The 26078-nt window shown below is 36.6% G+C and overlaps 2 protein-coding genes across 2 annotated transcripts; both read left to right on the top strand.

Annotated features, from left to right (window-relative positions):
- Positions 1-19861: 19861 nt before the first annotated feature.
- On the top strand, positions 19862-22113 carry LOC132112373 (protein DVR-1-like). Its single transcript, XM_059519823.1, has 2 exons — positions 19862-20174; positions 21125-22113. Exons 1-2 carry the CDS (start codon positions 19895-19897, stop codon positions 21961-21963), a joined length of 1119 nt encoding a protein of 372 aa, XP_059375806.1. The 5' UTR covers positions 19862-19894; the 3' UTR covers positions 21964-22113.
- Positions 22114-23442: 1329 nt separating this feature from the next.
- LOC132112371 (bone morphogenetic protein 2-like) lies at positions 23443-25864 on the top strand. The gene is made up of 2 exons (XM_059519822.1): positions 23443-24028; positions 24853-25864. The coding sequence occupies exons 1-2, from the start codon at positions 23692-23694 to the stop codon at positions 25686-25688; spliced, it is 1173 nt and encodes a 390-aa protein (XP_059375805.1). The 5' UTR covers positions 23443-23691; the 3' UTR covers positions 25689-25864.
- Positions 25865-26078: the final 214 nt, after the last annotated feature.

Here is a 26078-nt window from a genome sequence, read left to right as displayed (position 1 = left end):
TTGTGTGCATGTTATGTACTGTTATTATATATACTGTAGGCATTACATAATCAGTCACATATAGTTTGATCAGTAAGTTTTTAAATGTCTTCTGCTTGCTGGGGCTTCATTTGTTTGATCAGAATTACTCTAAAAACTGAAAAAAAAAAATGCAATATTATTGCATAATAAAAAAAATATATATATTTTCTGTTTGAATAGATTGTAAAATATTACTTATTCCTGCGAACCAAAGCTGTGTTTTCAGCATCATTCCTCCAGTCTGCAGTGTCACATGATCCTTCAGAAATCAGAATAATATGCTGATTAACTGCTCAGGAAACATCTTTATTATTATTAACGTTGAAAACAGCGCTGTTTCATGTTTTTATGTGAACTTTGATTATATTTCTTTCAAGGTTCTTTGGTGAGTAGAAAGTTCAAATGAACAGAATTTACGTTAAAAATAGAAATCTTCCGTAACAAATATCTTTACTGTCACTTTAATTGATGTCTTTACTATCGATTTATAGTGTCCTTGCTGTATAAAAGTATTGCTTTAATTAAGGCCTTCTTTCTTAAAAAAAAAAAAAGAAACCTACTGATCACAATATCTTGATGGATATATCTAATAGTTTAACAGTTTGTATTAAACAATGCCTTTTCATTCCACATACATGGTGGTGTTGTTGCATTAGTGTCGATGTCCTCAACGCCGCTGGAGTGTAATGCTGAAGGATTGTGTGTTCTCTCTCACACACACAAAACTGCTTTCCCCTTCAGGAAATAGAGGTGTCACCAACATGGTCTTTTAAAAATAAATCACATATGAAATTCAAGGTCAGTGAATTGCACAAAAAATATCTCAAGCTTCTTCATTTCTATATTTTAAGCTGAAAGCCACTATGTGCTTTTTACTATGTTTTTCATAATGCTTTTCGGATGATGCATACAGGGTTATTATAGTTAAAACTAAAACCATTTAAAACCCATATCAAAATTAAATTAACATATATATTATATGTATTATAGTTTAATATACATACAGTATATAGTTTAACTTGATTTATTTTACTAAAATAACTAAAGCTGAAATAAAAATAACCATAGACATATTTTTAAATAAAAACATACATTAAAATAAAAACAACAGGTGGAAAAGAATTTCTAAAACAGCTAAAATTTATAATGAAAACAAAATCTAAAAATGAAAAACTAATTCAAACATCAACAACTTATGTTTTATATCGTATTTAATGCATTATTTGAGCATCTAAACATATAGCTGCCATCATTTACATGATTTTCTAACAACTTTCTGCAAGTTATTAAATTCAAAAGGGTTCTGTTTTAGCCATTCACAGGTTAGTTACACTAAAAATCTACATTTTTCTTTGTAATTTCTATTCTCGGCATCATAAATGTTATTTAAAAACAGACACATAATAGAGTGACTGTCCACCATCTGCTTCAGCTCGGACACATACTGCATGGATTTACATTATATTCATTACATATTCAATATATTGAACACAATAAAGTCTCTAATCTACTCACACAAATCTTCGTCTGTCTCAGCAGAGAAATTCAGCCTCAGATTCAGGATCTTATAATGCGTGAAGTGTCAGAAACAGACGTGAGTTTCTCAGGACGAGTTGAGGGATGAGGAGATCGAGTTTTTTTTTTCAAGATTCAATATATCTTAGGTTTGACCAACTGATAGTTTCCCTCGCACTCAAATCTGTCTATTCTTGTCAACACATGCATTTCTGTTAAATGTCTGATGAGCTGTAATAGATTAGAGCTTAAAATGCTTGATTAAAGGTGTCATCGGTTAAAACTGATCTGTTTGGGATGGTGTGTGTGTGTGTGACCCTGCACCATGCTCACTCCGCACAGATGTCTTATCCTCATGCATTTTTCTTTGACAGTCTCCCAGATAACGCTTGACTAATGAGTGCTGTGATGACAGGATTCTCTTTCCCACTGTGGGGGATTTTACATCAAGTGTTTTTGGGCTAAATTGACTTTGTATTAAATAGAATTCAAAGATTGACAGTGTGCTGTTTCTACCTGATCTGACCCTTAAAATGACCTTTTGGTGTACATACAGTATATGTAGTACTGTACAGTCAATGAAAAGACGTTACCACATGATGCAAAGTTTTACGTCACCAGATAAAACAGTAGTATGACAGATTTAATGTGTTGCCTATAAAGTTTGACTCTCCGGCTGCTGTTTTGGAGGTATGTGGTTTTGGTAAATTTAGACTTTTGAGCTTTTACATTTTTTTTTCCATTATGTGATGTAGGGTTTTGTCAAAAATTACAATGCAGAATAATATTAGGGATATTATAAAATCAAGATACGTTCATATTATCATTATAAAATGTATAACAGTCGTACTAGAAGGTTGTTTTTTTTTTTTTTTTAGATGAATTTACCTTCACTTGCAGTGAAAGAATGCCAATGTACTTATCATTGGAATAATGTGTGCATATTGATGCTGTACAAAATTTAGAGCTCAATGAGTAATACAAGCATACAGTGACCTAAGTCATGCATAATTTGCATCTAATGTAATAACATCGAAAAATATAATATACAATTCAATATATAATCATTATATTGTTTTATTTTCTTTATAACGGAACATAATGCTTCACAAATAAAGCTGTCAATTAATAATTAAATGAATTACATTCAGACACATGTATTCCATGAGTCCACCCTTTGAATAAAAACACATGACCTTATAGCTGTTTATTATAAATCTTTAATTTCAGAATACAGTGATGTCAGTCGGTGGTCTCTTTATGGTGAGCATCTTGTGTTCTTTACTCAACAGAGGGCAGCATTGCTTGATTTTGGTGCATTTTTCAGCAGCCCTTCTTCATTTAACTCACTGTACTTCAGTACTGTACACGCAGCCATGTATTTTAACCCACGTTCAAAGTGCATTTAATTCTTTTGTGTGCATTCAATACAACTGTGCTCTTTTGTAAATGCAGAATATACTGTATTTGTTTATGCCGTAGTGATTTATAGGTTTTGGAGTATGCTAATCCACATCTAAGCTGCATTCTTTTGTTTAGATGTCACATCTAGAGTTTTTAAGTTGCTAACACAATTAGCGGTTATAATATTCCTACAGAAAGTTCTGAGTGAATGTGTCTAATGGTGTAGTTTGTGGTTTCACAGGAAACAATAACTGTAGTGTTTTGGCGGTAGCTGGTGAATTTGGTCATTTTTGTGCAGCGTTCACTCATTGGACCTGCTTAATCATAACCACATCCACAAACATCTGCATGCACACTCCTACACTTACCTCAGAAGAAACGTTCACCTCGTGACACGAGCCAGAGTTCACGCTCAGGACCTTCAGCTCTTCAGAGTAATATTAGTCACTTAATTAGTGCTTGTTATGAAGGTCAGTTACTGGTGCACCATCTTGCATCTGAAGATGTTCATATGTGAATGAAATTTCTAAACTAGGGAAAGCATTTCAGCAAATAATGACTTAAATTTGGGATTTTTTTTTTGGGACAAATGTATTACTTTCCTGTTGCTTTGTCATTTTAGGAGCTCAACAGCATCTGTGACTGTTCATTTTTGTTGTTACGGAGAAGAGAGCAGTGTGAACCGTATTTCAGAGATGAAATCAGAGATTTGTAAAAAATATTTACACTACTGTTTTGTATTTTATGCAGCAAGTATGCATTGAATTGTTCAAAGGTGACAGTGAAGACATTTATAATATAACAAAAGATTTCTATTTTAAATAAATGCAGTTCTTTTCAATTCTGAATTCTTTCAATTCACAAATTAATCCTGAAAAAAAAAAGTATATCACAGTTTCCTCCAGAATATGAAGCAGCACAATTGTTTTCAACATTGATAATAAGATCAACAGTAATGTTTTTGAAAAATAAAATAAAAGTCTCTTCAGGCTGCATTTATTTAGGCAAATATTGGAAATACTGTGAAGCATTATTATAATTTAAAATAGCTGTTTTATATAACCCTAACCCTAAGTCATGGTTTCCATGAAAATATGAAGCAGCAAAACTTTTATGAATCTGAGCAGCAAATCCAGCATATTAGAATGATTCCTGAAGACTAGAGTAATGATGCTGAAAATTCAGCTTTGATCGCAAGAATAAATTACATCTTAAAATGTATCAAAATAGAAAACGGCTATTTTAAATTGAAATAACATTTCAGATTTTGACTGTATTTTTAATCAAATAACTTAATGAGCAGAAGAATGTCTCGCCGACTTCAGACTTTTGAACAGTACTGTATATTTCTCAAAAGCAGGCTTCAAGAAGAGAAGAACAACACCATCAAAACGTCCCTCGGCGATGCACCTGTGACCGAGCACAGCAGGAAAACACACACATTCTCCATAATAAGCGTATTGTTTGGCTAACAGTTATTCTTTATGATCACAATGGGCATATCTCCCAACTTCTGCAGCTCAGACGCAGCGTCCTCAGAAACTAGAAGCCTCAGTGCTCTTATTGTCTTTCTAAACAAAATCATCTGGCAGGGCTTCCAAAGACACCTGCCTGTGGTCCTGAGCGGGACGTGTGTGTACAGTGGCACAACGCAAGTCAAGCTTCTGCATGTTAGCAGCCCATTCAGGAGATGTACTTTCCCTCCAGTGTTTTAATAATGTATTCATCAGCAGCACTTGAAAGCGATGACAGCGCGCCCTGATGTGTTTACACACCTTGCCCACATTGCGTGTCCCAGGATGCATTGGGACACAATGGATGCTTGTCTTTTTGTTTTAGAGTCCGGCACATCCTCCTCACACTTTTTCTTTTCTTCTGTGGGTGTAAAAACGCTTGCCCTCACATGTCGGCCTGTAAATCCTCGGATGCGTTGCATCACTTGCAGCGATGATTATATCCTTGCCTTTCATTCAGATCTTTCCTTTCAACCTTTTGCAACAAGATAATTCTGGGCTGAGTGTAGAATTATTGTATGAAGGAATGTAGCGATTCTGAAAAGTTCAGCTGATTACCCTGACACTTTTTGGATTTCTCTGTGATGAGATGAGATGAGATGATAATGTCCCTGTTCAGGATTTTTTCTATTTTCATACAGTTTATTAATATAGTATGACAGGTAAGTACACATAAGGATGAATCCTTATTTGACAACTTTGTATTAAAAAAAAAAAAAAAGATTTAAGTTTTAGTTATTTTAGTACATCAAATTAAACAAAATGAAAATGTGCAATTTTTTTTTTTTTTCGTTTTTTAATTTTTTTTTTTTCTATACATTTTTTAATTTCAGTTATAACTATTTTAGTATGTCAAGTTAAATATATATATTTTAAAAATTTCAATACACAATGTATAAAAGGGACTTTAAAAAATAAAAGTTGCATTAGAAATCGCAAGAAATAATAAAAAAGTATTACAAATTTAACCATTTTTTTGCAACATTGTTTTTAGAAAGTATCATAAAATATGCTTTCTTGGAAATATTGTTTTAAGCAGTTTTTATGTTTTTCCTGTGCTTCTTGGACAAGGACAAACATCAGTGACATCATCTTCTCGGAAGTGACATCATTTTGGTGGGAAAACAGCAGCGTAAACACCAGAAAGTATTTTGTATTCAATGGTTCTGCAGAACAGCAATGACGTGCATACAAACATTAATGAGGATTCACTACTTGAAAAAAGTTATCAACCACTATATTGAAGATGACAACTATTTCTCATCTGAAAGTTTGCCTTTAAACATCATTCGCTTATTGTTGCCCCCCCCCCCCCAAAAAAAAATCTCTCTGAACACCTCAGATCTTTCACTGACAGTTAAGTGTGGCCATAAAGTTGTCAAAACATCGAGTTGGAGGTCTTTAAATACAGAGCAGATGCAGTAATTATGGTATAAGCAGGGAGCGTCTCACAGTAGCAAACCCCACAACACAGCTGAGACATCAAACACCGCTGCGAATCCATCTTACTCTGTCAGCTCAAATGAAAGAGAAAAGCTGCTGCTGATGGACTGATCGCTCAGGCATTTCAGCCTGATGTTCTTAACACTGTTACAGTTTATTAAAGAGAGAGTTAATCACATCTGTAATGCTCACTGGATGAGCTGCGTTCAATGTCAATAAACAGATTACAATCATCCCAATTAACTATATTACTTGGTGGAACACCCATTTGTCAAAAACACTCATATTTTCTTTGATCTATATATATATATATATATATATATATATATATATATATATATATATATATATATATATATATATATATATATATATATATATATATATATATATATATATATATATATATATATATATATATATAATATGAAAATATAATTTGGATAAATATTTTACCAGAATGTTAAACTATTTATTGAACATGTATGTTTAATTGTCATTGAGACGAGTCACCTCAAATTATTCAGCTACAGTCTAATCATGGCTTAAACTGACATGTGCAAAACATTCTGTCTTAAATGTAGGAAAATAGTGGCATTCAGACAATGTTAAATTAAACAGCTCATGTTTCTTAAAGGAAAAGTGTTATTTGTTTCAGTGCTGAAATTCTAACATTGACCAATGGCGTGAGTTTGGAGGCGGGACTGATGGCAAAGTGTTTGGAAACAGTCATTATATTTGCAGTTCTGTGTGTTGGACATCGTATCAGTGCTAAACTGTGTGTGCTCTTTAATGAATTGTCTTTATAAATGATCATCAGTTTGCTGGCTTAGCCAACCAACTTTTATCTAAATCCAGCTTAAAAAAAAAAAATCACAATCCACAAAAATTAGCTGAGCTTCCAACCGAAGGCATCTGTTTCCACTAGCGCGGCGGAAGGGTGGGTCTTTCATTTAGTGGCAAAGAACTACAGCCTACTTTATCTTTAAATAGCCTGCGGCTTTGGGCTGGACGGATGTGTGGCTTATTGTTGTATCCCAGATTCCATGAATCTAGACTACAGCTTCTGTCCTTTGAAGACAACAAGTGTACAATTAGAAGGGAATGTTTGCAATGCTCTTCTGCAGCCCCTGTGTGCTGCGCCGGACCCAGATGCAGCAGATACTGTCCACCCAACACCGTGTGTTCAGCCTCCACCACAAGAAAGCGCTCTCTGACTCATTAACCTCCTGCTCTTTCAAAGCCTTTGAAACAGATAATAATTATAATTTACTGCAGAAAAAAAACTAGGCAGGACTTGTGCTGCAAGTGTCAGTGCTTCTGAGCGCTGCGGTTTATCAGGAAAGGGGAAGTGCTGGAGCTTTTGTGATGAGACATGATAAAACTGAAAGTATCTGTTGATTCATAATGATAAAACGGACTGCTCGAATCCAATACAAGTTTAGAATTAACAAAACCTTTCCTGGCTCACCTTTGTGCTTTTTTGCAAACTCTAATCTTGTCTTATAGTTTTGTTGCTGGTCAGAGGTTTGCATCTTGCTTCTGTAATTCTGTGTCAAAGTCTCCTGCGGACTGTAGATCAGCATCAGCTCAGCTTTCTGGAGGTTGTTGGTGATTTCAAAGACATGTACAGTATTTTAGGGTTCATTTTCACAGCTTTTATGATTTGTCTATCAGGTCGTTGTTGAACTCTTGATTTCTCAATGCCTCTTTGCTAATTGACTTCTTCTTTTCTTTTAGCGTCCAAATGACTTGCTTTTCTCTCAAAGTCAGCTCCTCCTCGTCTTCATCCTGGTTTGTGTGTGTTGTCATCGAATGCAAGACTCAGAACACAGAAGCAATGGAAATAACTGATGCAACACATGCCCTGTTTTTAATATCTGAAGAATGAATGCATCATTACTTATATATATATATATATATATATATATATATATATATATATATTTGAATTTTCAAATGCTGTATGCAGTTTATCAGGAAAAGTGAAGTGTTTTATTATGAGAAATTCTTAAACAGATTATCTTTTTAATAGATTTGTCATTCTAGGACAGTACAGTGTATTATGGGCTCAATGCATGCTTTGCATGACATTAAATCTTTAATTTTTTTTTCTCTAAGAGCAGGAAATTCCAGTTTCTACCAATGAAAATGTTTGACATATTCACACACTGTGATATTTGTAGCAGAAGCCACAATCATCTGTGATCATTTCCTACCCAAAAGTGACCGCAGAAAAACATCTGTCCGGTTTAATGAGAAGAACAGAGCTTGAGCTGCTGTATCTACTAGAAAGCTTCGTCTCAGTATTAGTCATGTGTTTCCTAAGGCAAGTATCGCTTTATCTGTTACTCATACTTAATGTCAGTAATGGGATCAGACCTCTAAGATTAAGTGTTAAACTTTGATGTGTGATTCAACCTGCAGTCTTTGGGATCCAGACATGAATGATTCCTCAAATCATGTGTTCTATTCCAATTTAACCTGCTGGACTGTAGACTTTTTATTAAAATGTTGAATATTTATTTATTTTTATTTTAGTTAAAGGTTTATTAATTGTATAGTTGTTGTTACCTTTATAACTTTAATGTTTTAATAATTTTAACTTTAATAATTTGATTAAATGTTTTATAAATATTTAGATTAAAAAAGATTTACACACACATTTGAGTTTTGTTTTGATACTAATATGTATTAATATTTTGAATTATTTTCTATTTTAGATTTAGTTAAAGATTTTGTTTTTTAATTTAGCTACGTTTGTTGTTTTTAAAAAAATGTTTTTAAAATTAAATATTAATACGATTTATAAAAATTACATTTTATTAATATATATGTTTCTATACATAATTATTAATTATTTGTTGTTTTACATAAGCTAAATAAAAAATGATAAATGTTGATAAAATACTATATTCTTTTTTTGTATATTAGTCAACATTTATGTTATTTAAAAAAACTGATTTTTTTTTCCAATGGCTTTTAACTTTATTTATTTTAGTTAACTGTAATAGCCCTGAGACCCACGTTAAAGGACCTGAGCCACATCTAGAGACCAGAAGATGACAGAGCTGTGAGGTAAATAACCATACTACAGACAGTATAATGTACTTCCTTTTACCCTAATCTGAATAATGTTTATAAAAGGCCTATAGCTAATAACCCGGATTTAAAAGCTGAAACAGTCGTGGTAGAAAAGTTAAACTCCTGGTGGAAAACTATAAATGGAAGTTGCACAGAAATCCACAAAATTCCGCTGGTCACGCTGAGCTCAAGCCACAGAGATCAATGTCAGACACATTGACAGCTGTGGTCCGGGGTCCGCCGTCTGTGCCAGCGTGCTGAAATAAAGACCGCCTGTCCAACTCACTACATCCCTCACCCACAATACTAACAGCGGGAAAGATCTTCATCCAGTTTGTGTAGGGAATAATGCAGCTCCAGCAGCAGAAAACTACTTACTGTACATTTACAACAGTTTAGAGTGATGCTATAGACACTTGAAAAAACAACAAAGGTTAACAAATAAAAAAAAAAACATACAGAATAACTGTGGCAATCTGTTTATTTTACTTTTTCCACATGTCTTTATATTTAGTCAATTTTTTATATTTTTCTTTCTCTCTTATAAGATTCAGTTCAGCTCAGTTGGTGAAGCATAGTGCTCACAACAGCAAGGTCATGGGTTTGATTCCTAGGGAACAAAAAATTTATGTAAATCATATAATGCATATAATTCACACTGGATAAAAGGATAAATTATGTATGTCCATGGATATTCAATAAAATATTGATGGACATAAATAATGGACATAATATAAAATAAGTAGAGGATTTATTATTAATTTATTAATTCATGAATTAATTATTCATTTATTTTTGGTGAGTATCATTTGCTTTAGGTCTACATTTTTTAACTATTAAAATTATGATGAACAAACATTTATAGAGTTTTTTTTACATTTCGCTACATATTTTGCATGTGTTACAATTATTTGAGTAAAAAAATTAAATAATCATTTGTAAAGTTTATGAGAATTTGCTGTGAATCAAAACCATAACCACAGCATTGTTTGAGCTACAGTACATGAAGGTGTTTTTAAATAAAATCAGTTGTTCCGAGTTTTGTATGAAAAATCAGCTTATGATAAAGAGTTTACATGTGCATGCATGCATTTGACATCCAAAGTGACTTGCATTGCGTTGCATTAAAGGTGTACACTTTATCAGTTCATGCATACACTGGGAATAAAACCCATGACTTTGCCAGTGTTTGATAAAGCTACAGATTCGGCATGTGTTGCAATGAATTGAGTGTACTTGAGTGCATGTAGATTAATAATAATTTGAGGAGTTTATGAGAATTTACAGGGAATCAAACCATGCCATTGTGCTTAAACAAAATAAGCTTTTCCCAGTTTTGCATTAAACAGAAAATTATGATAAAGATGTTACATTTGCATATATGCATTTTATAGATGCTTTTGCACTGTATTGAAGATGTACATATTATCTGTTAATGTATTTCCTGGGAATTGAACCCATGACCTTGCCACTGTTCGATGAAGCTACACATTTGCCATGTGTTGCATATGAAAAAGGATGTATGCTTACAGAATATTACTCATTTGGAGAGTTAATGAGAATTTCCTGGGAATCAAGCCCATAACCTTGACATTGTTTGAGCTACAAAAAAAAAATTGTTCCAAGTTCTGCCTTAAACAACAAGTTATGATAAAGATGTTACATTTGGATATATGCATTTGATAGATGCTTTTATTCAAAGTGACTTGCATTGCATTGAAGATGTACATTTTATCTGTTAACGTATTTCCTGGGAATTGAACCCATGACCTTGCCGCTGTTTAATAAAGCTACACATTTGGCTCATGACACAATTATTTGAGTTTTAAAAAAGCATCTGCATACAGAATAATACTAATTTGGAGAGCCAATGATCTTGGCATTGTTTGAGCTATAGAAAGGATGTTTCAACAGAATCATTTGTTGCCAGTTTTGCATTATTCACTCAATTTCCATTTGCCAAACAGTTATGACAGAATTACAGAAGTTGCATACTAAAGATGTGTAGGTCAACAGTTTTGTCTATACTTTACACCATTGCACCTTTTATTTCTGACAATAAGATGTTTTTCTTTAGGTTTAAGGACAAAGACAGCGTTCAACATGACGTGACATATGTTCAGCGGGTCTTTGTGAGTTGTGTGGTGGACCGGGTCACCCAAAGACACGCTGCTCAAACAGCCAGAGGAAATTCAGATGACGTTCAGCAGGCCACTTGTAGATAAAGTGACAACTGCTGCTTTTCAACACTTCCTTTTAATCACTGCATTATTGATAAATGCAGTTTAAATCCTGTCAGACTAGCTTTCAGCACAACAACGTATAGTTTATTCCCTTAAAGGCATACACCGTATGAGACTCGAGATGGTTTGAGATGATAAAACAGAACTATAGATTTATCGCTTTGGTGTATTTGGTTGAATCAATGTAGCCAAGGCCTTTGAGCAAAAGATCATCTGCAGTGAATGGGTGCCGTCAGAATGAGAGTACAAAAAGCTGATAAAAACATCACAATAATCCACAGCACTCCAGTCCATCAGTTAACATCATGTGAAGCCAAAAGTTGTGTGTTTGTAAGAAACAATCCATCATAACCCTTGCTTCCAGCCAAAATACAAGTCCATAATCCATAATAACGCTTCTTCCAATGAAAAAGTCCATCTATTATTGTCTCTCACATTAAAATACAGCCATGTATTGTTTAAAGCTGCTTAGGACTGTTTTGGCTTGTAAGCAGTGCTTGATCTGTGCAGATTTCTCTCCTGATTCAGACCAGACTTATTCCCAGATTTATTTCTTACAAGCATGCAGCTTTTCTTTTTCTCAAGACATTTACTGATGGACTGGAGTGCTGTGGATTACTTGTGATTTATTGTGATGTTTTTATCAGCTGTTTGGACTCTCATTCTGACGGCACCCATTCCCTGCAGAGCATCTGTTGGCGACCAAGTGATGCAATGCTACATTTCTTCAAATCTGATGAAGAAACAAACTCCTACTATATATTGAAATACATGCAAATCTATATTTTAGGTGAACCATTCCTTTAAGTTTGCATTGTATCTGACGTTCCTGTAAAATACTGCCAAAGATTTTTTTCGAGAGAAAAAAACTATGAATTGCCATCTAATTTACGGTGAAAAGAACATTATTAAGTCCCATTACATATGATTTTAAATAATATTTTTATTATTTATAATATTAATATTTAATATAAATGGTTTTGTTACTTACTTTTGTTATCAGTAATGCACATTTATGTTTTGTGATATATATTAAGTTATTTATTTCATATTTCTAGCCTTGTTTTAGAGTCATGTGTTTTGCTGTGTAAAAGTTCCAATATGCCTTTTTACCTGAACCATGGTCCCCATATATATTTAATTTCTGGCAACCACAGCTGCTGTTTGTCCATAAATGTAACAGTTTATGTTTTAAAGTGAGTCCCAAACATCACTTTAAAACACATGGGTAGAATGTATTTATTCTCATCCTAATAATTGTTTCCAGAGGAAATGCTGTGCTTACGGATCACAATGTGTTCAGAAATCAAGCACCGCTCGTGTAAAATCTCTCTGAAACGAATCAGTGAGTCGACCTCTTTGCTTCTCGAGATAATTGCAACACATGGCAAATGTGTAGCTTCATAACATCAAAACACTGGGAATGATTAGGAATGAATTTAGGTCTTTCCAGCAGCAGCATCCACCCATTGCTGTCTCGCACCGGTCAGCTAAACGCTACATCATGGTCTGTGTAACTGATGTGTTCAGCAGTGCTAAAGGTTGTTATCTTCTTCATCCACCTCACAGATGACCCAGCGAGGGGCCAGACACCAGATGATTGTTTGTGGCATTGATGTAACGTCTAGAAGAGCTTCAGTCTGTAATTAAGTGAAGTGCTCACGAAGGAGACAGACACGTGAAGATGAATATTCCCCGAGCATGTGGGGCAAAGTCTGATGAAGAGTCGTCTCTGTAAACCATAAAAGCATTCAGAAACATCCAAACCAAAGATCGTGCAGATCTCTTCAGCTCGAGTTTCTCCACCCTGAGCGTTAAACAACAGCAGCGTTTATGTGGTGAACTCCTGCGTGTCGTGTTGCAGTGTTGTAGCACTCAGATATATACTTGCATGACCAATACTTATTTATGCTGTAATTTTACTGAGCTAATGTCTTTATTTACTTTCATTGCAGTTCTGGTTCTCATATGGTGGTTAGTAATAGAGATACACACTAATATCTCAATGAAGACACTGGGTATGTTCAGAATGCCATACTAACTACTGTTTTTGTAAGTAAGTAGTAATCCAGTAATCATATTTTGTGTAAAATTGTGGCAATATAGTAAGTCATAAGTCAGGAAAGAGATAGTAATATTGTTGTATTTCTAGTTTACTCATCATACTGAAAATGGAAGGATACTGATAAAACAGTGAATGCATTGAATTCATCTACTTCAATTTGAAGTCCTAAAATAACTTAAAATAGTAAAAAAATATATGGACATAAAAAAAACTAATAAAAATTACAAAAACAAACACTTTAAAATGACTTTGAAATCTGAAATTTAAAATATCAATTCATATTTTAATGCAATTAATTTACAGATATTAGGAGATATAACTCACACTTGACCTCTAGGGAGAGGTGGGTGACAGTCATAATTTTAAAGGGGAAGGTAATTACCCATTACACAGAATATATTTTCATATCAAGTGAAACGTGAGCTTTGAAAAACATCATGACGGTTGTAAGCTTACATCACTTTGAGGAATAATGGTGTGTGTGTGTGAATGTGTGTGTGTGTGTGTGTGTGTGTGTGTATGTGTGTGTGTGTGAAACTGAAGATCAGGAGGAAAAGCTCAGAGCACAACGTGTGTTTGTGATGAATGACGGGGTGAACACAATGTCATGTTATTCAAACGGCCATATTTCATATCCTGACTAGACCACACACAATATTGTGTTTCCAGTGACAATGCTCGCGCTATAACCTCACACCGCACTAGTAATGGTTTCTCCAGCATTAGCATTTTGCATGTCATGTATTTATATATGTGTTTTTAACAATTGCAGCTTTTTTGTCTTTTGTTCATAGATTTTGAAATCAGGTGTGCAAAAGTTTTCCAAAAGGTAAGCAGCAACCTTACATTATTATTATTATTATTATTATATAAATATTAAATTCATATAATTTCTATATTTTAGTATAAATATTTAGATAAATATCTACTGTAATTTTATTTACTACTGTCACGATCATTATCTGGAGTGCCCACGACTTCAGTAGAGGGCACTCCACTCAGGACCGTTCCACCCATCAACCACCAGATGTCACCATATCACTTGGACACTAGCACCTCTCATCTGTTGCACCACACCCAAACTACATCTCCCATGATCCTCTGCTTCACTATCACCTTGTCACACCTGCGCCTCATCAGCCAATTTCCTTGCCACACCTGCACCTCATTTACACACACATAAAAACAGCACAATCATTCTCACTCACTGCAAAGTCTTGTTTAGCCTGTCTAACATTTTTGACCGTTTCTCCCTGTGTTTGATCTTTGGACTGTGTACTCCGACTCTCGATTCTCTGCTGCCTGCCCCAATCTCTGCTTGTTTCTGGTTTCGACTCTGGTTATCCCTGACACACCTGACGCCATTCCTGATTTCTGCCTGTTTGACCATTCTTAAATGAAGCGCTGCATTTGGATCCGAATGTCTCTGGCTCATCATTACAGAAGACTTCGCCAAACCAGGATCCAGTAGCTTTATTGAACACCAGACCAGGTATGGAGCCAGCTAAAAGTTCATTTAACCCTGTAAGTGTGCTTTGCTCCAGTTTTGAAGATGGCTGACCAATTGAGCTCTTTGTGAAGGAATTCATTCAGTATAGTCTCCTTTTGCCTGGGGATGAGGATCTGGTAAAGGACTGTTTCTGGAGTGGTCTTGATGCTAGGATAAGCTTAAATTTACCAGAAGAACCTAGCGGGACCCTGGGACAGTTTATTGACTTTGTGTTGCAGTTTTGTGGCTCCCCCTTTACAGTTGAGGAGCTCACTTCTCCGAGGTGTCCAGCTCCTATCCGTCCGGTGGTCCCTGTACATGAGTTTCAGCACAAGATAGCCGCCCGCCCGCTGCACAAGATGGCAGTCGCCGCTTATCTTCCAGAGTCAAGTCCGGTCCCCGTCGACTTTCCCGGAGTCAAGTCCGGTCCCCGTCGACTTTCCCGGAGTCAAGTCCGGTCCCCGTCGACTTTCCCGGAGTCAAGTCCGGTCCCCGTCGACTTTCCCGGAGTCAAGTCCGGTCCCCGTCGACTTTCCCGGAGTCAAGTCCGGTCCCCGTCGACTTTCCCGGAGTCAAGTCCGGTCCCCGTCGACTTTCCCGGAGTCAAGTCCGGTCCCCGTCGACTTTCCCGGAGTCAAGTCCGGTCCCCGTCGACTTTCCCGGAGTCAAGTCCGGTCCCCGTCGACTTTCCCGGAGTCAAGTCCGGTCCCCGTCGACTTTCCCGGAGTCAAGTCCGGTCCCCGTCGACTTTCCCGGAGTCAAGTCCGGTCCCCGTCGACTTTCCCGGAGTCAAGTCCGGTCCCCGTCGACTTTCCCGGAGTCAAGTCCGGTCCCCGTCGACTTTCCCGGAGTCAAGTCCGGTCCCCGTCGACTTTCCCGGAGTCAAGTCCGGTCCCCGTCGACTTTCCCGGAGTCAAGTCCGGTCCCCGTCGACTAGGTCACCGCTGACCATCCAGAGTCAGGTCAGGTCACCGCTGACCATCCAGAGTCAGGTCAGGTCACCGCTGACCATCCAGAGTCAAGTAAAACCACAGTTAAACTGCATGGGTCAAAGCAAGTCACTGTTGGTCTTCATGAACAAAGTCAAGTCATCAATGATCTTCAAGAGCCAAGTCAGGTCACCATTAACCTCAGTGAGTTAAGCCAAGTCACAGTTGATCTTCATGAGCCAAGTCAAGTCACCATTAACCTCGGTGAGTTAAACCAAGTTACAGTTGATCTTCATGAATTAAGTCGAGTCACCACGGGTCTACCAGAGCCTCGTCACATCTCAGACTAACTTCCAGTGCCCTGTCACTTCTCAGCCGAACTTGCGGAGCTCTCGTCCTATCCTGTCACGGCCATGTCACGATCATTATCTGGAGTGCCCACGACTTCAGTAGAGGGCACTCCACTCAGGACCATTCCACCCATCAACCACCAGTTGTCACCATATCACTTGGACACTAGCACCTCTCATCCATTGCAACACACCCAAACTACATCTCCCATGAGCCTCTGCTTCACTATCACCTTGTCACACCTGCACCTCATCAGCCAATTTCCTTGCCACACCTGCACTTCATTTACACACACACACATATAAACGGCACAATCACTCTCACTCACTGCGAAGTCTTGTTTAGCCTGTCTAACTTTCCCGAGTGTTTCTCCCTGTGTTTGTCATTCCCGTGTTTGATCTTTGGACTGTGTACTCCGACTCTGATTCTCTGCTTCCTGTCCCAATCTCTGCTTGTTTCTGGTTTCGACTCTGGTTATCCCTGACACACCTGACGCCATTCCTGATTTCTGCCTGTTTGACCATTCTTAAATGAAGCGCTGCATTTGGATCCGAATGTCTCTGGCTCATCATTACAGAAGACTTCGCCAAACCAGGATCCAGCAGCTTTATTGAACACCAGACCAGGTATGGAGCCAGCTAAAAGTTCATTTAACCCTGTAAGTGTGCTTTGCTCCAGTTTTGAAGATGGCTGACCAATTGAGCTCTTTGTGAAGGAATTCATTCAGTATAGTCTCCTTTTGCCTGGGGATGAGGATCTGGTAAAGGACTGTTTCTGGAGTGGTCTTGATGCTAAGATAAGCTTAAATTTACCAGAAGAAGACCCTAGCGGGACCCTGGGACAGTTTATTGACTGTGTTGCAGTTTTGTGGCTCCCCCTTTACAGTTGAGGTTATCCCTGACACACCTGACGGCATTCCTGATTTCTGCCTGTTTGACCATTCTTAAATAAAGCGCTGCATTTGGATCCGAACGTCTCTGGCTCATCATTACAACTACATATTTATATAATTTATTTGTGTTTGTCTGTGTATATATACAGTACAGACCAAAAGTTTGGAAACATTACTATTTTTAATGTTTTTGAAAGAAGTTTCTTCTGTTCATCAAGCCTGCATTTATTTGATCAAAAATAAAGAAAAAACAGTAATATTGTGAAATATTATTACAACTTAAAATAAGTTGTCTATTTGAATATACTTTAAAAAAAATTATTCCTGTGATGCAAAGCTGAATTCTCAGCATCATTACTCCAGCCTTCAGTGTCACATGTAACAGCCAGTCTATCACATGATTAGAAATCATTCTAATATTATGAGTGTTGGAAACCGTTCTGCTGTCTAATATATTTGATTAATAAAAGGTTAAAAAGAACTGCATTTTTTCAAAAAAGAAATTTATAATATATATTCTAATAATATATTTTCTTTATCACTTTTTATCAATTTAACACATCCTTGCTGAATAAAAGTATTGATTTTATTTAAAAAAAGAAAGAAAAAAAATTACTGACCAGTAGTGTGTATTGTTATTACAAAATATTTATATTTTAAAAACATAGCTTCTTTTTTTTTTTTTTACTTTTTATTCATCAAAGTATCCTAAAAAAGTATCACATGTTCTGAAAAAATATTAAGCAGAAGAACTGTTTCCAACTTTGATAATGAATCATCATATTAGAATAATTTCTAAAGGATCATGTGATAATGATCCTAAAAATTCAGATTTGCATCACAGAAATAAATTATAATTTAAAGTATAATACATTTAAAAACAATTATTTTAAATTGTAATAATATTTCACAATATTAAATTTTTTCTGTATTTTTGATCAAATTAAATGCAGGCTTGATGAGCAGAAGAAACTTCTTTCAAAAACATTACAAATAGTAATGTTTCCAAACTTTTGGTCTGTACTGTATATATTATATCATTATTATATTTTAAATATAGGGTTTCTTTTTTGTTATTATGCATAGTCATCCTCATTTTTTCAATCAATTTTATTTTTATTTTATTTATTATAATGTTTTATATATTTCATATAATTTATAGATTTTTAAATATTATTTTTTATATATTAATAGTAATAGTTATAATTAGTCGTAATAGTCTTTATAATATTATAGAAAACATTTAATGTGCTAAATAATTTACATATTGTCAGCTTACAAAACATCTAATTTCATTCCCATATATATTTTACTTTCATTTTTCTATTTATGTAAATATATGTTATTTATTCTTGTTGTTGTTATTTTTATTTATAATCACAATCTTTTATTTGTTTTTTTTTTTGTTTTGTTTATTTATTTATATATTTAATTGGTTGGTTGGTTGGTTGGCTGGATACTGTCGACTCCAAAACTCTGTTCTCCAGGGTCTGTTTACAGCTTGTTCTCTCTATTTTTCACTCAGAGTTCAGCAGATGGAATGCTCAGTTCAGTTCAGTTCAGTCAGGAACCTGTTATCAGTGACGGCCTGATGCATCAATCCATTGTGTCTCGTCAGAGTCTTTACTTGACTGGAGGAATGTGTCTGATGAAGAACATGGACGCTCTGATGCCCAGGAAGGATTCGGCACAGACCGACTGATCATAAATCCAGCAGGACAAAACCCTCACAACAAAACATTCAGAGGTTAATCAGAGTAGAATAACTTGTTTTGTTTCTTTTAACATGGAAAAGATGGATATCTTCAATAATTCTTCTAGTATTTTAGTTGTGATATCTCATATTGTGCTTTAGAATTGATAACAAGGTCTGCAATCAAAAGCAGAGATCGCTATAAAAACAAACATTTCTTCACATCAAATTCATCCAAGATCAAATGATCTGAGCTTCTTCATATTACAGCTCGTACAGCTCTATACTGTTACTGTAGGACAACTATTGACTCATTTTTGTCCTTTTTTCTTTAGGTTGGGGCTTTTAGGAGTTGATTATTAAATTCAAGAATTCCTAAATTTAAGCACAATAATTCATTAATGAGTAACTATCAGTATTTTAAAAAATTACATATGCTTAGTCTCTTTCTTTCTCTTATTTATATTTTATTTATTTTTTATTTTTCATATAAATATGTATTTGTTGTGCTATAAGGATTTTAAAAAAGTATACTATGCATAATCACATTTAAGTACCATAGTATTTACATATTACTACAAAGTACTACCATGTTTTTTTTCAGGTATTTTTGTAAGTTCTTTTCAATTTGTTAAATAATTTTATACTGTAAAAAATCTTTTTTGAAAGTTTTAAATTAAACAAAAATTATAGGACTCAGTTTTAAAAAGAAAATACTATTTCAGGTGTTTAGTTCAAAATATCACATTTAATGATACTTGCCATTTCTTTATAATTATTTGTGAAATGTACTAGAATGAAAATTGTTTCTACAAAAAAATAAATAAAAAATATTTATTTTTTTATTGTTGTGTGCAATTATGTTTAAATGTCAAATACAACACAATCTGATTACCATAAAAATACCTATACCATATGCTTTGGTGCTTATTCATGGTTTATCCTTGTCTCTGTATTAAAAAAAATAAAAACGTGAAAATAATTCAGAATTAAAAAAAAAATCTATGTCAGAATGTAGCACTTTGTGACAGTATATCAGTCTGATCCCCTGTAAACATCAAAGGGCCATTGTCATTCATTTGCATATCAATCATGTGACCCCCCACAGTCCATCAGTGGATGGTTATCTCCTCCAATCACTTCACAGGTGTCAGTCCTCACTCGTCTGGCTGCTCATCTGAAGTTGATCAGCGGCTGTTTAAAAGGCCACGTCTGAGCCACAAGCTCCTTTTGACTGTGCTGCTCACATTAATGATGCTCTGTGTGATTCCCAATCTCTTGTTTTTAATGTTAAGTCTGCCTTCTCTTACTTTTATAAACACAGAAAATGTTAACACGCAAGAGAAGCTGTTTTTAAGTTCGATGGGTCTCTCGAGTCGCCCAAAGCCTTCACATCAGGCTCCAGTGCCGTCTCTGCTGTGGAAAATGTTCAAAAAGGGCAGCAAACCGACCTTAACGTCCGACAGCGATCCATGTGTGGTGTCAGAGTATGGAGTCAGGGGAAATATTGTCCGGTTCATCCAGGATCAAGGTGAGGCCTTGAGAATTTAGGTCACTCTTAGAGATTTTTTGAATAGTTTCGGTTATGCCTTTTTTTTTAAACATGTTTTTTGTTGAATAATTGTAATTAGTTTAGTTCTAGTCATGTTAGCATTTTGTAAAACCCTTCACAAACAAAAGCCAGTTTCTTTATGACATCATCCTGGAGGAAGTGACCTCATTCCTGTTGTTCAGACAACTTAACTGCACAAATACCAAGTATTGGCACTATATATTTTTTTGTAAATGGTTATAAAAAAACTTTAGGTGGCCTTTAATCGAAATAACTCCTTAAAGAAAGACACTATGCAAAAAGTTTGAGATTTTGGGCTATTTAGCTTTTCGGACTAGTGGGAAGAAATCATGCTAAATGCACATGTAGGTGTTTATCTTAACTATCTATTTACATCTGGATATTTCAATTACAATTTTTTTCTCCGCAGCTCTTAGACACCAAAACTTGGTTTTAATTTCCATGCATGTTCTGAGGGTTTCTATAGAGGGATTTGTTTATAATTCACCTAGTTTTATTACTAAGCTTTATCTATTTGTGTCTTTAGATTGCAATTACAATCATGTCTTTAGAGGCAGGTGTCTGTTTTTTTCACTAGTTCTGCAACACTTGCACAGACCAACATTTTATTCCTAAAAACCTTTTTTTTTTTTTTTTTTGCAACAGAATTTTCTAATATGTAGTAAGGAAATGAATAAAAAAAATGTTCTGGAATCTTATGCAAATTACTGCGTGTTTAATTAGATGACGTCTCATTGGAAATTCTTAAGGTAATTAAACTGGTAAAATATGGTAAGATCTATTTATTCTACCCTGTTCACCTGTCATGTCTTGCCTTGAGTTATAACCTTTGTTAGAGTTCAAAAGGTTCTGCAGAACAGGAATAACCCTCTTACACCATAACACAACTCTTGTTTTTCCCTGAACAGGTAGTCTGGTCTCTGCTCCGGCCGTCCACTGCTTTAATTGTGTGAGAAAGCATCTGTTTTTCAACATGTCGGTGCTGGAGGATGTTGAGCAACTCTCCTTTGCTCAGCTGGAAATGAAGTTCAAACAGGATCTGTCTCACCTGGGACCGCATGTTTTCAGCGTGGACCTGTACAGGGTTTTGAGGACCATGTTGAAAGGAGTGACTCATGAGTCCAGCCGTAAACTACTCCTGTCTCAGTCACTTGGGCCTGGTGCGCACGCTTCTGTGCACATCAATCTGACCGATCTGGCGGAAACCTGGAGAAAACCAGGTAAGAACTACGGGATGCAAGTGGAGTTGCAGCTCAAGCACTTGAGCAACGTGCTTCAGGAGCATGCATATGTGAAAACCCCACATTCAGCTGTGCAGATTGCTCCGATGCCAGAGTTGCACTCGTCTCTGGTGGTGGTGTCGTTGAATCCGCTTCAGTGCAGGTCCAGGAGAAAGCGAAGCGCTGCGTATTACTTACCTGTGACGCCCAGTAACGTGTGCAAACCCAGAAGGCTCTACATTGACTTCAAAGACGTGGGCTGGCAGGACTGGATCATTGCACCTCAGGGATATTTGGCCAATTACTGCCATGGAGAGTGTCCTTTCCCTCTGAGTGAAAGTTTGAATGGGACCAACCACGCCATCCTGCAGACCTTGGTCCATTCGTTTGATCCTAAAGGGACGCCTCAGCCCTGCTGCGTTCCCATCAAACTGTCCCCCATCTCCATGCTGTATTACGACAATAACGATAATGTGGTTCTGAGACATTATGAAGACATGGTGGTGGATGAGTGTGGATGCAGATGAACTCGGATTCATTTTAAATGCTGAAGTCCATATCTTAAATGTATTAAAATGGTGCTTTATACTTGTTCAGTGATGATGTGGTTCTTCTTGGTCTTGGATGTACAAGAGCTGTAATTTGAAAGAAAACAAACAACTTCATTTTATAATAAATTGATTTTTGCTTTTCTCTAACATGGTTTCAATGGTTTTTAATATCTTAGACCAGAGAAATTGTAATGTATTTAATGATATATTGGACCTGGGCTAGAAACATTTGCAGCATTTCATATCAGGACAAATTAAAATGCTAGTCTTAAATGAGTGTTTTGGTGAATTTGAAAACCATAATATAGCTTGGATATTTTATATGAAATTACAATAGGCATATGAGGTGGATCAAAACCTTTCAAAGTTGTCCTAAAACAGGACCACTTCAAATGTTGTCTACTCCCATCCTGGAAAATATTGAATAGGGTCTTTTAATGTCAGGTTCCCTTTTGACCTATTGCCCCATTTTATGGTGATAGTTTTTTTTTTATAGCCTAAGGTTTGTCTTCACAAGTGCACTTTTACCCCACCCTATGAAATACTGGCGGGAGAAAAAAAGTGTTCCAACTAGCCCCGTCTCCTGCTTCACATTAACCGTTGTTGCCACAAGTTGGCGCACTGGCTCTGAATATGAGCGTCCTTATTCATTTAAAGCTACTTATAAACATTTGAGATCTAAATGCATTCTTGGTGATAGCGTAATGATTAATTGCATTCAATTCCACAATAAATGCAATGACCAAGTATGTTTTATTTAATTTAATAAAGCAATCAAATATAGCAGAAACATCCCATATGTTTTCCTTAATTAGATAAACTCTGAACTCTCCAAAGGCGCGTTTGTCCACATGAATCCATTCACGTCCAGAGCTGATGAATTCTGTCATGACATCAGAGTTTAATAAAGACACGACTGAAAGAGAGCGAGAGAGAGACGCAGTTGCACACTTGCGCTCTGCGCGTAAAGGACACACACGTACCCAAACCCTCGCCGCGACTAGTTTCGCTCCTAGCAAAAGAAGGAACTTTTGTTTTGTCAATGAAGTGGACTTTTATCCGCGTACTTCCCTCCGTTTCAACACCTACGGCTCGTCTGTGTCCAGCGGTGACGGTAGAATATGTGTGAGAAGAGGCGGGCGTTCCTGTGGAAGTCTCCCACTGTTTTCTGCAGATAAACAGCTTTTCTTTGGTGATCTGTTACATGGAGCTGAGTGAAACGGGGATTTATAAAAGAGGAGCAGATTTATGTGAAGACCCCACCAGACTGCGCTGATCATCTCGTGTGCCATGAACAGAAGATCAACTGCGCTTTGGAGTTCAAACTGGACATTATTTATTTTACAGGGGAGATCGCTAATGCACTCGATTTAGTCTCTTTACTTGCGTGTAAGGTCGAGTGTCCGCGAGGTGTTGTTGCTTGTTTGGTTTTTTCGTTTAGTTGTTCGACTTTCACGCTTTGTGTTAACTATTTTAAGAGCGCAAATCTACTATTATGACAGGCTTTGGCTCACGGAGCTTCTTCTATCCAGATGGATCTAGCGCAGGGCTGCGTTCCTCCGTAAAGCGGCTCTCAAGGTGTCTCTGATGCACGAAGGATCCTCTAAGCTCTCACAATGGCTCGATCAAACTCGGAATATGGTCTCATCTCCTGGCCTGAGCCCATCTGATCTCGTTCGTCTCTGATCTGACAGGTTTAGCGCGATGATCATGGTCTCCTCCGGCTGCGCTCTGATGGTTCTGATGGTCACTCAGGTGTTCTTTGGAGGCTCTAGTGGACTCGTACCCCAGACCGGCCGCTCTTCTCTGTCTCAGGACGTCCTGCACGCGTTTGAACTTCGACTTCTGAGCATGTTTGGACTCAAACACAGACCGAGGCCCAGCAGGTCTGCGGTGGTTCCGCAATACATGATGGACTTGTTCTCGATGCACTCGGTGAACGCGGAGCAGAACAACAGCAACAGACCCAAGGGATCTTTAGGAAAAGGCTCGGAAAGATCTGCCAGCCGCGCGAATACGATCAGGAGCTTCCACCATGATGGTAAGCAAGTGTTTACTTAAATATTTCTCGCTCTCCATCTTCTCGAAACTCCTTCTTTCCTTTCTTATCTGCTGTATCCTGCGTGCCTGATATGAATTGCGATTATCTACAGACTGTCGATGAGGAAATTACAGTTTATTTATACTAAGTCTGATGTTCAGAGCTCATTTTCTGTAGTCTCAAGTTTCCCAAATGGTAATATAAAATAAAATGACCAAAAATTAAAACAAAAACTTGAACTTGAATATATGTAATACGTTACTACATATATATATATATATATATATATATATATATATATATATATATATATATATATATATATATATATATATAGCCAGCTACAGGTGCATTTTTCTTTTCATTGTAGTTTTTTGTCGTCTCATATCTCTTCCTACTGTATGCATTCACACTGAGTAAATAAAATGTTATTTTTTTTACTTAATAATTCATTTTAATTTTTAAGTAACTGGTTTTAGTATAACTACTACTGCTACTATAAAAAAAGCTTTTTAATGCAATTCAAGAGAGATTTTTTATGTTTCCACTGTTGAGTTGCAATAATAAAAAAAAAAGTTTTATGCAAATGATAAATAGATGACATGCAATGAACTAGAAATGCCCTTTGTGTTAGTTTACCACCTCTTAAGTAATCATGTTGTGTTAACCGTGATAAGTAATCACTTTTTAAGCGTTGTGTCCAGTATGAGGTCAGTAGAAGTCACATCCTGTCAATGATTGTAAACAAGACAGAGTAAAAGGAACTGGCATTGATTCAAATAGCCAAAGCTTCCCATAAATGCTACGATTGGTTTTTGTTCCAGAATCCATGGAGGACCTGTCCAGTTTGAGCGGAAAGACGACTCAGCGTTTCCTCTTCAACCTGAACTCTATACCGGGCGAGGAGTTTGTGACGTCAGCGGAGCTGCGGATTTTCCGAGAGCAGGTCGTGAGCAACGGCAGCGAGGGATTTCACCGCATTAACATTCACGAGATCATTAAACCGTCCGGTTCCTTTCAAGAACCCATCACGAGACTCCTGGACACCAGGCTGGTTCAGCACAGCTTGAGCAAGTGGGAGAGTTTCGACGTGAGTCCCGCGGTCATGAGATGGACCACAGACTTTCATCCCAACCATGGCTTCGTGGTGGAAATAGTTCACCCAGATCGTGTGGAAGAGGACTCCAAAAGACACGTCCGCGTCAGCAGGTCCCTGCACGACAGAGAGGACACGTGGCCCCAAATGAGGCCATTACTGGTGACCTATAGCCATGACGGGAAGGGAAACGTGCTGCACTCTCGCGAGAAGAGGCAAGTACGGACAAACAAACAGCGGAAGAAGCAAAAAGCCAACTGCAGGAGACATTCCCTCTATGTGGACTTCAGCGATGTAGGGTGGAACGACTGGATAGTCGCCCCGCCGGGCTACCATGCCTTTTACTGCCAGGGCGAGTGTCCGTTTCCACTGGCAGACCACCTGAACTCCACCAACCATGCTATTGTACAGACACTGGTGAACTCGGTGAACAGCAACATTCCCCGGGCCTGCTGCGTTCCCACGGACTTGAGCCCGGTTTCGCTGCTCTATCTGGACGAATACGAGCGGGTGATCTTAAAAAACTACCAGGACATGGTCGTAGAGGCCTGCGGATGCCGCTGACGCCTGGACGTCTACAGACTGTTTATTTTTCCCAATACTAAACTTTATTTATAATAAAGTAAAACACATATTTTGGAGAAGTATATAAAGATATATTTATGTTCACTATTGGGAAAATAAATCTTTTAATCAGTTAAACAAACTTTTTCTGATGTACGTTTCGATCCGCTTATGAAGTATGCGTGATTCGTATTTATTTCTGCTTCAATAATTTTTATTGAATATTTGGTGTTATACTTGGTGACACTTTACAATCCCATTAGATAACATTAGTTAATGCATTAACTAACAATGCAAAGAAATACATTTTTAATATGCATTAATGCATGTTGAAACAACAACAAAAAAAGATTAGTTTGTTAACTAATGTAAAAAAATGGAACCTTATTG

The sequence above is a fragment of the Carassius carassius genome, chromosome 32, assembly GCF_963082965.1.
Source record: "Carassius carassius chromosome 32, fCarCar2.1, whole genome shotgun sequence".
Taxonomy (NCBI): Eukaryota; Metazoa; Chordata; class Actinopteri; order Cypriniformes; family Cyprinidae; genus Carassius; species Carassius carassius.
Note: the sequence above shows the minus strand (reverse complement) of the source record. Positions and strands in the feature narration are given on the sequence as shown.

What these genes read in the sequence shown, in the direction of transcription:
- LOC132112373 (XM_059519823.1), top strand. Translation starts at nt 19,895, where the DNA reads ATGATGCTCTGTGTGATTCCCAATCTCTTGTTTTTAATGTTAAGTCTG. An exon ending in CCGGTTCATCCAGGATCAAG is followed by an intron (nt 20,175 to 21,124) that starts GTGAGGCCTTGA and finishes TTCCCTGAACAG; the next exon opens with GTAGTCTGGTCTCTGCTCCG.
- LOC132112371 (XM_059519822.1), top strand. Translation starts at nt 23,692, where the DNA reads ATGATCATGGTCTCCTCCGGCTGCGCTCTGATGGTTCTGATGGTCACT. An exon ending in CAGGAGCTTCCACCATGATG is followed by an intron (nt 24,029 to 24,852) that starts GTAAGCAAGTGT and finishes TTTTTGTTCCAG; the next exon opens with AATCCATGGAGGACCTGTCC.